This window comes from Loa loa (genome assembly GCF_000183805.2).
Source record: "Loa loa unplaced genomic scaffold supercont3.4, whole genome shotgun sequence".
Lineage (NCBI taxonomy): Eukaryota > Metazoa > Nematoda > Chromadorea > Rhabditida > Onchocercidae > Loa > Loa loa.
Window position 1 is genome coordinate 461,782 of NW_018108184.1, and position 14,521 is coordinate 476,302.

The 14,521-nt window shown below is 34.2% G+C and overlaps 4 protein-coding genes across 4 annotated transcripts in view; 1 reads left to right on the plus strand and 3 right to left on the minus strand.

Annotated features, from left to right (window-relative positions):
• Positions 1 to 1,318: 1,318 nt before the first annotated feature.
• On the plus strand, positions 1,319 to 1,914 carry LOAG_07576 (hypothetical protein; the record flags this gene model as incomplete). The annotated part of the gene is made up of 2 exons (XM_003143109.1): positions 1,319 to 1,477; positions 1,765 to 1,914. 2 exons carry the CDS (start codon positions 1,319 to 1,321, stop codon positions 1,912 to 1,914), a joined length of 309 nt encoding a protein of 102 aa, XP_003143157.1.
• An 896-nt stretch (positions 1,915 to 2,810) lies between these two features.
• LOAG_16461 (fms interacting protein) lies at positions 2,811 to 9,359 on the minus strand (the record flags this gene model as incomplete). Its single annotated transcript, XM_020449112.1, has 16 exons — positions 2,811 to 2,998; positions 3,396 to 3,549; positions 3,861 to 3,956; positions 4,165 to 4,296; positions 4,606 to 4,709; positions 5,052 to 5,239; positions 5,724 to 5,825; positions 5,907 to 6,003; positions 6,254 to 6,389; positions 6,778 to 6,896; positions 7,107 to 7,245; positions 7,367 to 7,481; positions 8,340 to 8,486; positions 8,633 to 8,844; positions 8,939 to 9,064; positions 9,270 to 9,359. 16 exons carry the CDS (start codon positions 9,357 to 9,359, stop codon positions 2,811 to 2,813), a joined length of 2,145 nt encoding a protein of 714 aa, XP_020307426.1.
• Positions 9,360 to 10,729: 1,370 nt separating this feature from the next.
• On the minus strand, positions 10,730 to 12,729 carry LOAG_07579 (hypothetical protein; the record flags this gene model as incomplete). The annotated part of the gene is made up of 4 exons (XM_020447483.1): positions 10,730 to 11,001; positions 11,732 to 11,890; positions 12,009 to 12,280; positions 12,598 to 12,729. The coding sequence occupies 3 exons, from the start codon at positions 12,727 to 12,729 to the stop codon at positions 11,848 to 11,850; spliced, it is 447 nt and encodes a 148-aa protein (XP_020302292.1). The 3' UTR covers positions 10,730 to 11,001; positions 11,732 to 11,847.
• A 362-nt stretch (positions 12,730 to 13,091) lies between these two features.
• LOAG_16462 (CBR-NFM-1 protein) overlaps positions 13,092 to 14,521 on the minus strand; it is a gene marked incomplete at both ends in the record, with an annotated part of 4,452 nt that continues 3,022 nt past the window's right edge. The window contains 4 exons of the mRNA XM_020449113.1: positions 13,092 to 13,289; positions 13,578 to 13,691; positions 13,845 to 14,027; positions 14,257 to 14,391. Of these exons, the coding sequence (XP_020307427.1) occupies positions 13,092 to 13,289; positions 13,578 to 13,691; positions 13,845 to 14,027; positions 14,257 to 14,391 (630 nt within the window). The remainder of the gene's footprint in view (positions 13,290 to 13,577; positions 13,692 to 13,844; positions 14,028 to 14,256; positions 14,392 to 14,521) is intronic.

A 14,521-nucleotide genomic window follows, 5' to 3' on the forward strand; every position in this document is an offset into this window, starting at 1 on the left:
ACACACACACACACACACACACACACACACACACACACACACACACACACACACACACACACATATACACACACACACATACAAATGGAAAAGCCTATTTTAAGGAAATTTTTTTTCTTGGAATTTTACTGATGCAATATGTAACAATCAATAGGACAAGCCAACAAGGTGAGATGAGGACAGAAAGGCATGCAATACTGCAAATGTCTCATTGTGTGATTCAGGCGATGCTGCAATTTCATTGCAACTTCTCTATTAATTAAATAAAAAATGAAGATTCAAATTATTCTCTGAAATTGGAAAAAAAATTGTCATGTGTGTCTGTCTGCATGGACTTGAGTGTTATTAAAAGAACTGATATAATTATCATTCAAATTAAGATCGAATGATAGATACAGTAGTGTTTTGTAATTAATGTTCATTTAGTTATAAATTAATTTAAAGAAATTAGATGACTGAAATTGAATTGCTTAACTCAACTGGTTTAATATTAGCAAATTCTCTTTTTGCAAATCAATTTCATTTTCTTGAATGTGAATTTTTAATTTTGAAACAGCTGCAGTTATTCCGAACGCCAATTAATATTTCTGTTCACACTATTCGGTTATATCATTCGTTTTTCGTTTTGCACAACACAGCTGACCAGAGATGAAAAAAGTAAATGAGAAGTTTGAAAGATTAAAGTTGCAAATCTCGCGAAATTCTCAGTTTTTTGCAATTAAATTGAAATTTTTGCAATTAAATTTTGGAAAAAAGAACGAAAACTTTGCAAGTTTTGCAACTTTGGTCCTTCGAAACTTCTCAGTTCTCATTTAATTCTTTCGTCTTCAATTAGCTGTGTTGTGTAAAACGGAAAACAGATAATACAATTAGTTTGAGAGGTTATACTTGTACTTGAAATTAATGAGGGAAATATAACAGCAGTACAAAAGCGGATATGAAAAGTAGTTATGAGAATAGAGCATACGACAAAGGCGCTTCTTGTGCTATCTTTAAATGAATGACTAAAAGCTGTAAAACACACAATTTTTTGAAACAGTTGACAAAGTCTATAAAATATGGGAAACAAAAGGAGCATGATGACAAGAAAAGACCAGTGATGCCAAGGAAATCGGGAACTGAGGGAAGAAGAAAGAAAGGTATCGGGAGGTTGAAATGGTTCTTCATGCAAACGAATGCCATAAATCAGAGGACAATTTTGCTGGAACAGCCGAAAAGATCCGAAAAATTTTCGTTTCGGCGTTCGACAAAAAGTGACAACATTTAAGAAATATTGTTTTGTTTCATGAACCGATAGGAGACAATTTGAAGATGGGAGATGAAGGAAAACAAGATGAAGTCGAGTTTACGGGCAAAGAGATTCTTCGGGGAAGATTGTAAAGGAGTCGGTCTGAGGCGAAAAGCCCCTAACAACGAAAAAGGCTTGAAAGACGAGGAAGGGAAATGCACCGCCAGCACTATATTAAGAACGACAAAGGTAATTTTTCAACATTCCCACTAACCCCTATCCCTTTCTCCCGCCCCCTGTGAATCCCGTATCTATCCTTCTATTTTGCTGTAAAATCTTTAGCCTCATTAGTTGTAGTTTATGGAATGGAACATTGTCGTTTATCTTCTACACGGAATCTGATTCGTCCTTGCTTTAATTATCGTTGTCATTTTTCAACGCATACATAAAAAAATAATCCAATTTACCATTCATGAAACTTAATTTTGACGCTTCCCTTCGTGTTATTAGCTACCATATCTTTTCATCATTCTAAGATACTGAATTTGCTGATGGAAGTTGAAGATACTGGCCGATTCCATCTTGATTATATCATCTTACTGATTTTTGCTATTCCTGAATTGACTTCATCCTTCAAAGTAATGAAACAGAAACATCTAAAGGGATTGGAAATAACTTACAAATGAACAACTAGTTTCACGTTTGCCCATTCTAATCGACATTGTCATACAGAAGCAATTGTGACATTATACAAATATGATTGGAAAAGACAGCACGCAAAAAGCCTTCTCATAGCATCCCAACAAATTGTAAAATTCTAAAAATGTCTCACTTTTATGTTTATGTGTTCACATTCAAACCAAGAAAAAAAATCCAAAGAAAGCCAAAATCCAAAAGATAAAAATTAGCTGCGATTAAGATTTTACTTAATTATTTCTCAAAAGTCGATCTTTGATTAAGAATTCATGTGGTCAAATTTATTGCATTTTTTGCGGATTTGTAGCAGAGAGAATTTCGTAGCGCACAATTTATTCTGAAAGAAACCACTTCAATGATAAACAAGGAAATTTCATAATTGTAAGTAATACATCTGACTGTTCACCTCAGATTCCTCAATGCTACAATGACATAATAAATATGTACATTTACTCTTAGCTAAAGAGATTCGCTATTTAAACATTGAGATCCCGAAACTGTGACATGCATTTTAGCTATTTGGTGGATTATATAATCGATATAACACATACTACCATACGAATCAACGGGTATAATATGCTTCGCGAACAAAAGAAACGGTTACGTGTAAGAATAAATTACATATTCATAGTCTTGTGTATACGAATGTTATCGAACAATACATTTCCCTCTCCCTACTTTATCCTCTCAGTGTCAACTATTTTTTTCAGGGTTGGAATAGATAGAAAGAAGCTCTACCATACTTTCAGGCCTAACTTTTGTTGAGATAAGTGAAGGACACGCAGAACATGACTTCTCAACTTCTGCATTCCTTCACTTTCATCAGTGTGAGAAATATCTCTGAATGTTAGTGAAAGATTTGAGTTAACATGTATTACATGTTGTTTTAATAAGCAGCAGAAATAATTCGCACCTTCTCGAACTCCAGAAATCCAAAAACTGAAGAATCATCTACTCTTCTTCTCCCTCCCAGGATATCCAGCTTTCTGATATTCATCACAACGCTTGGTGATTGTGGAAAACTACCTTGATCAGATTCTCGAGGTACGACTCGATAAGTATGCATAAATAAGACTAAACAATGGAAGTAATGTGTTCATATGCAGCTCTCAGATAGGTTAAGTTTGTGCAGCTTTGAAGAATTTATCATTTATCAACAAAGAAACAAATAAAATTATACACACACGTATTACGAACAAAATGTAAAAGCATTCATGTTTTTTTGTAATAAAGTGGAAGCTGATGATCGCGGCCTCTGAAATATAAATGAATCTTAGTTTATGGATGCGCAACACTACATATTTAAAAGATGCATAGTTTTTCGTATAAGTTGACCAGCAATTTCCCATATGTTTACGCTTCCCTGAATCAGTGTTGCTAATAATTTATATTTGTAAAGAACATAATTTGAACTTGAAAAAATACCAGATGAGAGAAACAAACCTATAAGGACGGGAGAAAAGATGCTTACGGGTGAACAGCCCAGAATTATCGGCAGCACAACTTGACTCAAGAAGGATATCGAAACGCGAAACCAAGAATGCCATCTGTGCCTCCAGGATATTATTTGGGTCGTCACATGCTACATAGGCCGCAAAATCCACATTCAAAACTCGCTCCATGTGCTAAATTTAAATTTCTCACTAATTTTCATTTGTTTAAAAAGAAATCCAGACGAGTGTGGACGAATAATGCTTAATGAAAATTTCAAGGAATCCCCATCGAAATGAACAAAAAGAAAATAGTTCCCCTACAATGTCCATAAAAACTATCTACTTAAAAGTTGGAGAAGATTTGGAAAAAATAGAAAAAAACAGTAAAGCCAATCTGTTCGTCAGAAAGTTTAGGTATTGTACAGAAACTTCTTGAAATGATTAAAAAATGCATTAAGTAATCAAGCCTGATGAAACATTGTGGAGTAATCAGAAATGCTTACAATAAGACTGTTATTGAATGATGGAGAAATTTCCGCGTTATCCAACGTAAAAGTCAGGATATAAATTGGTTTTACTTCCGGGTACTTGATATCAATCTGAAGTTTGTCTCATCAGTGGCTGCTAAAAACCGAAAATATTTAAACTGTATTTGACATGAAGATTCCGTATTACATGTGCATGTGCCGAAACATCTGGAAGCGAATTTTGAAACGAAATCCTAGTATATTCTGAAAATTTATTTACAAAAGTCAAAATAATTTTTCAGCTCTACTGAATATTTAAACAATGTTCATTAACTCATACAAATATTAAAGCATGAAGCTTAGCTCCTGGATCTCTTTCAACTGTTGCAGAGAAGTAAAACTGCTTGTCAATATTTGTTCGTCGTTCAGATTCTATCAGCTTCCGGTACTCCTCTGTTGCAGCTTCATATTCCTAAAAATATATGTCGCAAAACATAGGTAAAAATAATAAATAGATGGTGAATGGAACTATTTTTCTGGTTTTTGGGCATTTTCGTATTATAGAAACTAACAGGATAAATGGAATATTCAAAAGCGGCATTTATGGAATTACTAAAACTTCACTGCATCATTAAGAATATAAATGCTCCTTAGCTTAAAAACAAGCTGGAGAAATACAACGACATAGTTGCTTAATCAATAGCAGACATATAAAATCGTAAGATCTGTATTATAGAATTTAATAAAAACTTTTTATAAAAACTGCATGAAATCAACTAACGAAGAACTGCTCAGCTGTAATCATCCTAAAACTGGTCAGTTTTGCACAAACATTGTCCGGGAAATCATTTCGGTTTTTTAAATCATCGAATACTTTCAAATTATCTGTAATAGTATTTATTGCGTCACATAGCGCCACTTAATTTATAAGTTGGCAGTTTCAGAACTCAAATTTAAGCATAAAAAAAATAAAATCCAAAATGATTTTTTTGGAAAAACTATCGCATTGAAAGGCTGATCGGATTATGATAGCTGAGTCCAATTCGCCCTCGAATCCCACTCCCCGATGTAGAAAGTTGTATTTATGGAATTTTATGACCCTCGTAAAGTTTAATAATTTTTTTCATCATTAATTTACCTTTTTATGACCATAAAAAAGCCGAAAAAAAAAGGCTATCTTTATAAAATTTATTTTTAATGTTGTTACAAAAAAGAAAAAAAACACACGCAGTGAATGAGCAATTCGAGCCAGAACGCATCTTGAATGTATACGTGACCTGATTTTTTCAACCACAGAATGTATAATTTCACATAACTGAGAATTTTTCGACGGAACATCATCGATAATACCCGCCATTTTCTGAGCAAATGAATAAAACCGACCAATATTAGGTTCCAAATCAGCCACAGAAATCCTTTAAAAATTACAAACTGTAAAATATTGAAACAGAACAGGAATTCCGATTAAACAATACCAAATGATTATAATCAATCAATTAGCCGTCTGCTGAAACTTTTAAATCTTACATTCAAATCAAAATTCATTCGGAAAATTTGCACATTTTATATATATATATAGCTAGCCACCATACGCAACCAATCAAAGTAACTAGGGAAAACTAGCAATATGGCAATATTAGCCTAGGAGCCCAGTTCTCATCCAATGAGTGGACCAGGTCCTAGACGCAGATCCAACTACGAGCTTTTTAACCGCAGCAACGACGATATACACTTTGAGAGCTAGAATTACCGCGGCCTGGTACCAGACTTGCCTTCTCATAGATCCTCGTTAACGGATATATATACATATACGGTCTCAATGATCGTGATCGCTAGAGTCGCTACAATATCCACCACATTATGTTGTAAAAATATACCAATATTTACTTAAAAGCATACTTTAACTGATCCAGTTTGGCTTGTCCCACACTGTTGACACATTTACTTCCATCATCGCCATCAAATAACTCAGAAAGAAGAGATAAATCGAAGAATGCATTCCTGTAAAAGGAAAAAACCTTAAATTTGAAGAGGCCTGAAAATTACAAATTAAATGAAATTTTCCGAAACAATAAAAAATACCCATAAATTGATGTAGGTACTCGATTCAGCTTTGTTATCACTCCAACTGAGCGCAAACCCGGAATAAATTGCAGCACAAGGGTTACAAAAATATCGTCTAAAAAAGCAATCAGTTTAGACTTCTAACCGACTCCAGAGACAACCATATTCTTTGCAATATTCAAGGAGCTCCAAGCAATTCAAGCGTGTCATTGTGTTATGGAACGTAAACAATATTTTATTGAATTTCCGATCCGAGAATCCGAAAATTTCTGAATCATCATATTTGGCGAACAGAAATGTTTTGCATAGAGCAATTTTCCGGGTCCAAAGTGAGATAATATTGCAAGCTGAATTATTTAACTGACCTTGACAAACGATTTCCACCTCAATGTGAATCGGATGAGGAGCAATAACAGCATCCCTTTGTTCAGCAATTAATTCTTTCATGGACATATGCCTCCGTTTGTCATGACGTGTTGATGGTGAGTGTTTTCCGTCCACCTACAACCACCAACAAATATGAGATAGGAAGCTTTTTTCCAGAATAACATTAAGGATTGCTCCAACAATTCTTTTCTAACAATAACAAAACGGAGTGCTAGACGTGACGGAGCATCGACTTCTCGAAGCCTATGACAGAACCGTCTAATTACTGACTTGAGACAAAAGTGAAAGTGAGAAAGTAAATTCTTGCCATAATGAGATAAAAATCTAATCGATTCAGCTTTTCTCCAAAAATTTGCTAATTTATACATTCCCCATCAAAATCGATTAATTAAAATGGAAGAAATGGAACCGTTCCTCGTTCCAGAAAAAAATAATATTTACGCTGTTATATAAAATTTAATGACCTGCTTCACATATCTAAAAAAAAGATAATGTAATTCACCTCATCCTGGATATCTTCATTATCAATGTTTTCAATAATTTCGAACGCACGTTGTCGATTTTCTAGAAATTTCACAGCACTTTCGTAATCACCCTTGCATTTTAGTATTATTCCTGCTTCTAGAAAAAGATGCATATTTAAATAATGCCTATGATTGGTGAACTTTCTGCCATATTATTCCACAATTTTTCCAGAGAAAAGTGAACAGAAATACTAAAGATTTGCAAATCTACTTTAAAAAATAACTACTTATATTTTGACAGATGGTTTGTAAGGAGGTTTGAAAGTGCATACGCCGGAAGGTGAATTGTTACGGAATGACAACTAACCTTTAACAATATCACAGTAAGCCTCAACCTGTATGGCAATTACAGAAAGCTCCTGAGGTAGTAGGGACAATACACGCTCCTTCTCAAAATTAATGGAATTGCATGTCAGTCCCATCAGCTCTTGTACCGGTCTTGCTGCCTAAATCATGTACAGACAAAGCATGGATACCGTTTGAAGATTAAAGGAAAATGCAAAAATTCTTTCAGAATAAGAACTATCAGATGAGCAAAATACGAAGAAGCAATCTAGTGAGAAAAACCTCAATCACGGCTTCAATACGTGGTTTCAACGACTTTAATCGGTGTTCTTTCGTTGTAATGTCAGTGATAAGTACGTTTTTTCGTCCTTCTCGTTCTTGCAAAGTTCCAACCAAACTGCAGAGTTAAAAAAGTGTTTTGCGAGATGAATGCTTCTGGCTTTTATTTAATTTTAGATAGGAAAGTTCTGCATAGACACGACGACCATTCCTTTTGTCGAGAAACCGAAAACAACTTTTCCCAATTTGACTATGACTCACATTAACTGGTGATATTTAAAATTTTCTTCCTCTTTGCTTATCCATATCAGCTGTCTATATACGCTAATAAACAAAGAGTCCATTGTAATAGTACCTTATCTATATTACTGTACTGTCCGGGAATTGTGTTGTAAATCCTCCTTATTGTCATTATGTAGATGGATATGTATCCTCTCCAGACATTGCAAGTCCCCCTCTTGTTTACTATATATATGAGCTCATGTCTCCAGTCCGTATTATCATTATTATTATCATTATCGGCTCCCAATCCTGGTAGTCAAAGATTCGTTTGACCCATTCCTTTATCTAAGTTTATCCCACCGCTATATTTGCTACATTATTTGATTTTACGTTGACTATGTTCCAAATATTTCATCGTCTAATAAGAGCTCTACGGAATACGTTGTTCGGGATAACTCAAAGTTCGAGTTTCAGAACGGTTATTTCTCAGAGTAAGTCCTTAACATGCACAAATTGAGTTAATATTCTATCGGATTCTCTAACAAACCGAAAAAGTAAAATTTTTTCGATACCTCTGTTGCAAGTAAATCAGAACAATTGATTTTCATTGAACTCGAAGGACTACAAAAAAACGTTATGTGCAGTGTGCAATACGACGAATATTGTGGAGAATAAGCAATTACAACGTTTTGCTCTATTCTCGATGTTCCTCATTTATCCCTCGTTTCGTATAAAAAAAAAAAAGAAATAATACTTCTTTCGCTCCTCCATCTCCCAGTTCAGTCGAGCCAGATGTTGTCGATGTTGATCCTTGCGAGTGATTTCCTCCTGCGAGATACTTGCCGGTGCATTTGCATAGAATTCTTCTAATGACACCATTTCAATATCCTCATCAGCTGATCTAAAATTTTGAGAGGAAAAGTAAAAACCTGCAAACTAGCAAGCGTAATTCCTAAACTCAAAAAGCTACTTACTTGCTGAATGCACTTCTGCTTCTTTTTAGAATTCACTGGACACCAAGACTTTCTTAATTAAGCATACGTTTACCTAAAGTCATAACATCGATCAATCTCTTTCTGCAAGTGCTCAATTTCACTTCTGACGTTTTGCAACTGCAGAAACCGTTCTTCGACGACAGCACGCTCTCGATTTACTCGGTCACGAATTTGTCGATTTCGGTACTGAGCCAAACGATTCAATCGCCGCAATGATATGAATAGTGAAAGCAACGACTCTTCGAAACCTGATGCTTCCGGTGGCTAAAATAGAAAGTCATTACACATTTTGCGAAGAAAAATTTTAAATTTGAAAAAGAAATTAAAAACGGGAAAATGAAAATTAAAAGTGAAGTACCTTAACTGAACCACAACATGAGTCAATAAGTTTTTGTCTGAGCGCTTGTGAATATTCTAGGAAGGATCCTTCAATTGATGCCATGGTCATCAATAAAGCTTCACGATCTTCTTTTTCATAAAATTCCTTAAAAATTAATTTCACCAAGATTATTTTGGCTTTTAATATGCTATCATCAGTATTATTCAGAAGTACAACAATACTAATGTCCTAAACTCTCTATTCTCATTTCCATCCGTTATTTTTACCACCTGAAGAACCCTTCCTCACCAAAAAATAACAGTCGGCATCCTTAAAACCATTCATCAAAATTGAAGATAAAGCATATTACCGAAACAGTTTTTGTAATATGCTCCTCAGCCTGCTTTTTCTTCTCTGGAGATTGTAAGCCACCAGCAGGTCGAGCACGCTTCGCAGACATCCTGAAAATCTAGTACACCAGACTTCATCAATGATAAAATTCAGAATTTAACAACAATCACGCGAGTGCCTCATCACAACGCCATCATTGAACGACTAATACTATTTCTTTCTCTTAATTTTTAAAATAAAACTAAGGATTATTCTGATACTATTAAATCCCAGTTAAATTCGAATTTCCTCTATTCATAAAATCTCCAGTATAGACCAAAAAGACTTTAGTTCGATAGCAGCACCCATTAGTTCAGAATGCTTCACCTTTCTGAACTGTGAACGCTATCAAATGCAAACCAATTAAATTTTGGATACTGCCACTCAATTCAATACCAATATTGCATATAAAGCAAAGATCAGGGAGGAAATTCAATAACGCTGAACAGTTTCTTGACCATTAAATTTGAAACATTCATAAAATGCAAAGAACGCGGCAGATCGAAGTGAAATAAACAAGTGCAAACATAAACCATCATCAGATAGAAGCCTGATCAGCAAAATAAAGATCGTGGTTGGGGAAAAAAAAGAAGCAATTTCAAATATTAAGTTATTACTTTGTTTTTAACAACAATTTTCTTCATTTTTCCTCTTCTTCATGAGAAAGTATACACAGGAATGTAAATAAGTAAACGAAATAAATATGTGCAATTTGATTCATCAATTGAAACAAAATTATGCAAAACCTGAAGATCATAATCTCAATAAATAAACACTGTTCAATGCAACCAAAATATGAAGTAGTGAGAGCTTCATAAATCACTTGCGGTTGTAAAAAATCAGTGCGAAACCAAAGTTATGGTTTAATTACCATGACACCGGTCATCTATTTGAGCTCTCAATATTACATTGCACCAGACAAAGAAAAACAGACAAGGCACTTATACAAATGTACGGGTTGAAGTAAGGCAAGTGGAAAAACAAAATTTAAAACACGAAGAAATAATCATTTCAAATATTACATGGGATAACAGCATGTAAAGAAATTCCGAAAAAAATTCCCAAAAGGAATTATAGAAGAAATTTTTCTACTAACCAAAGAAATGGTAAAATTAACTATCTCCAAAGCATTAAGTTATAAAATGTTCATACTATTTTTTTCACTATCCAACACGTGGAATTTTTGCTAAGTTTCAAAAAGTTAAGGTGTGATAATTCACCACCCCTGTCAATTAGTCTGTTTTAAAATGGAAAAAAAAGTTTAATGAAAAAAGTAAAAAATAACAACTGAGTGCTGAAAGGTGAATCAGATTATATGAATGAGACTGTTAAAAATTTTATAAGAATCTGACCGTATAAAGAGGATTTCTAAAGATTCTATACAACATCTAACTATAAAAATTGGATTACTTGATATCATGATGGCTGAAATAAAATCAGGTCATAAAGCAGTCCAGTGAATTTCAGCTTACTAGACAGACAAAATATGGCACCTGTAACTATCAAAATTGATAACATCCCCCTACGAAAGAAATACAACTGAATTCAAAAAAAAAAGTAAAAGTTGGCGGCAATCAGATGAACAGTGATACCCGCAGCAGACCAAATAGTGGGTTATGCAGTGTTTGCTGTTTACCCATTACCAAATTAACAATTTGAAATTACAGTCCGTCGAACACTTGTACGCGAGTCTTCGTTGCTCCAGCGCCGCTCTGGAAAAGTCAAAGTTACTAAACATTGTAGTTGAAAATACGGTTAATGAAAGCTCTTAATGAAGGCACTGATAAAAGCGCAATGTTTCACAAAGAAAAATCAAAATGTGAATAAAACAAAGTCAATAAGTAATGATAACATGCAAATTTATTAAAGAAAATATGCTTGCAATTATCCATAATCGCAAAAACTGTCCATAATTTCTAAAGATTATCAGTGTGTCAGCTTATACTTTCCACTACCTCAATTGCAAATCATGACAATAAACAGGACATTTCACAGAGGTGCCACTTCTATCAGAATGAAATTGGCATTTAAAAAACATGACTTCAATTACGTCATGGGGTAAACAATCATTCCAGTGATTTTTAAGCACAGCAAAAAACATGCTCAAAATATGTTGAAATCACCTTATAAACATGATATATATGTGATTCAGCAGCTGACTGCAACACGAAGCTTATTAAGGATTATAATTTTCACTAAATCAATTCGTGATTTTTTTCGTGACGTCAACAAACTAGTGAGTGAGGAAAAGACAATAGAAGTGACATAAGATTGTATCTAACAGGTAATCAGAACTATCGACAAGAAATATGCGCACTAACTGATTAACAATAATATGGTACTTAAAGACAACCTTCTTATATTCGAACAGTCCAAACTTTTTCATTTGATAAAGCTTCATAAGGATGAATAGTGCGCTTTTTTGTATGGAAAAAAAATCACCTTTCTAAGTGTAGAGTATTTATCAATACCCATTTGTAGATTGGTTGCGTGGATTCGATCATGTTCTGACTGACGATCCACAACTTTCAAGCTTTCAATTTCATTCCGAAATTCGGTCATTTTTTCTTGAAGACTTTTTTTTTCTCATTGTAGTCAGCTCTGAACACAATCAAAAACCTTTAAAACTAATAAAAATATGAAGTATGCTTTTCCATTAAAATCACTTTGTGTCAGAAAATAATTTCCTAGAATTTCCATTAAAAATATCTCGAAGTACCTGGATTTTTCAATTTCTGTTCGTAAAGATAAAAGATCGTTTGGCATCATCTGATTATTGGATGGATCAGGTGGTGGACAATTCAGCAAAGCTTGTTTCTTCATAAACAATGATGGCTGTCCTTTAATTATCGGTGTAACAGTGGCTGTAAAGTTTGGATCATCATCCAGATACTGCACATAACCTCCATCGCCACTGCTTGATGATGACATCAAACGATGATGACTGATGTAACGTTGGGGAACAGGCACAGCGTATGCTGATAACCAACCCTAGAAATGACTATGCAACGTTTAAACATAAATAAGTTCTGAGCAGCTTATTTGAACACTAACTTTGCAGCAAAAATATATGGTACGAAAATATTGCTAGACATGAAAATATTGTTAAATAATGTGGGAGAATTCAGCAATAAATACGATCCAGAAGTTCCAAATAATCCGGAAATGCTAGCTGATGAGCTAGAGATAATCTATTTGATGAAGAGTGGATTCTAGGATTTGATTATTTTATATATCACATTTGAAATCTCGTTGCATCAGAAGCATGAAATCCTTGAGGCCCCTCTTTAAAATTATTAAATTCGAACCTGCGGCCAACTTGGTTCCGAGTCATATAAATGTGCACGACATAAGTACGGATCGTAACCATGACGTTCTGTTTCATGCATCAAACGATGAGCCCAAAGTTCGGCATCGCGTGCTTTCCGCTCCAGAGACATTTTCGTTTCTTCCGCCCAAAAAAATTTTTTAAATAAATAGACTCAAGAGAATACTAATTCTTATACACGAACTGAATAAACTGAATTTACATAGAAAATTAGCTCTTGTAATTCTGCTGACAACGTCTTCTCGTCATTCATTTAATGAAACGAAATGCTTATTATAAGTCTCTTACATAATTGTAGACTAAAAGTATATATGTACATATTTTTTGATTCATTTAACTTTTAGTTTATTCATCTCAGTTTATGCTTTGTGGTGAAAATTTTATAATTTAACACAACTACCAATGTCAGGCTCGACGTACTTTGAAGATTCTCGAATAAAAACCGTCACAATTTTACTGTAATAATCTTCTGCTTCATCCACAGCATAAACACAATTTGGGGCCTTGAAAAATAAGAAGTTGAAGTTCTACCTTGATTTGTGAAAGTTTCATGCGTTGACATTCTGCCTCGGCCTCGCTAGCTCTTTTTGACAGTACAAGAGCTTCCTCTTCCGACACTCGCGCTTTTTCTGCCATCAAATGGGCATTTTCTTGAGTTTTTTTCATTGCCTCCTAAATAAAACGTGCTGTTTTATTTTTTCTGCCGGAGAATATCGTGCTCACTTAAGTGACAGCGAGAAACAAACTCTGCATTACTATTCAGCTTTTTTCCAAGGCAACATTTTGGAAACCACACCGGAATAGCCTGCTGTTTCAGTCCACTCCTAGTGGTAGCATATTCCCAAAAACTCAAAAGGAAAATAATATTTCTTTGTATCCACAGCAAGAGCAAAACATGCGAGAAAGAAATCACCAAAAAATCCATAACATCGAACGAAAAAAATAATTATTTTTCAGCACCTTCATGTTACGCAGTTGTTCATTAATTGCAGCTATTTCATTTTTGTATCGATCTCGTTCAGCTTCTGCCTGTATACGTTGCTCTCGCTCACGAGATAAACGATTTTGTTCTTGCTGGAAAACAAATTCACTACTAATGAACACAAGAACACATACAAAAAATGGAAATCATTTAAGTCTGCAAAAATCCTGAAAAAGGTTACACTATTAAAGAAAACAAAGGGTCTTCCTTCAATAATATTCGCAATTTTTTAATGAAAAACAAACAATTCGTCTAATTCTCTGTTCTTTCGCCTGAGCTTTCATTTGCTGCACTTCGAGCAAATCTGGCTGACGTCTTCGTAAGTATAAGTTGTGGGTACCAACGCACAAATCCAATATGCTCATATTAATGGAGATATCTTTCGCACGAAATGTTATTGTACTCTTATCCATTGTCCTCATATTAAACTGAAACAAAACTCCATTTACAAATCTTATCGTTCAGTTCGTCCATTTCGTCCAAACCTTTTAAGTCATGTCTATACTATGAATATTAATATTATCTGTAATTTATCGAATTATATGCTATTAATTGTTCAATTAGAGATCAATGAAGCGAAATATCAAGTCCTTGAAGAAAAGACAGATCAATTAATATAATGACCCTGTAAAATGAAGGACCATAAATTAAACCTACAACTTTATTCTTGAATGAAATATTTTTAATTTCACTCCAGGAAAAAAATGGCCGTGGTGTAATTCGATTAGACTCTTTGTAAATTCCAATCCCCTGTGCTGATACACCGAGTGTTAGATCCGTTTCTTTGCTGTTCTATAATATCGCTGATACTGTAAACAGCTATGCAAACAACACAAATGAGTAATTTAAATATCGCTTAAAAAATCAAAAGAGATCATCTAGCTGAGACCGTCTGTCCGAAGGAATATGCCGCAGTCTCCTG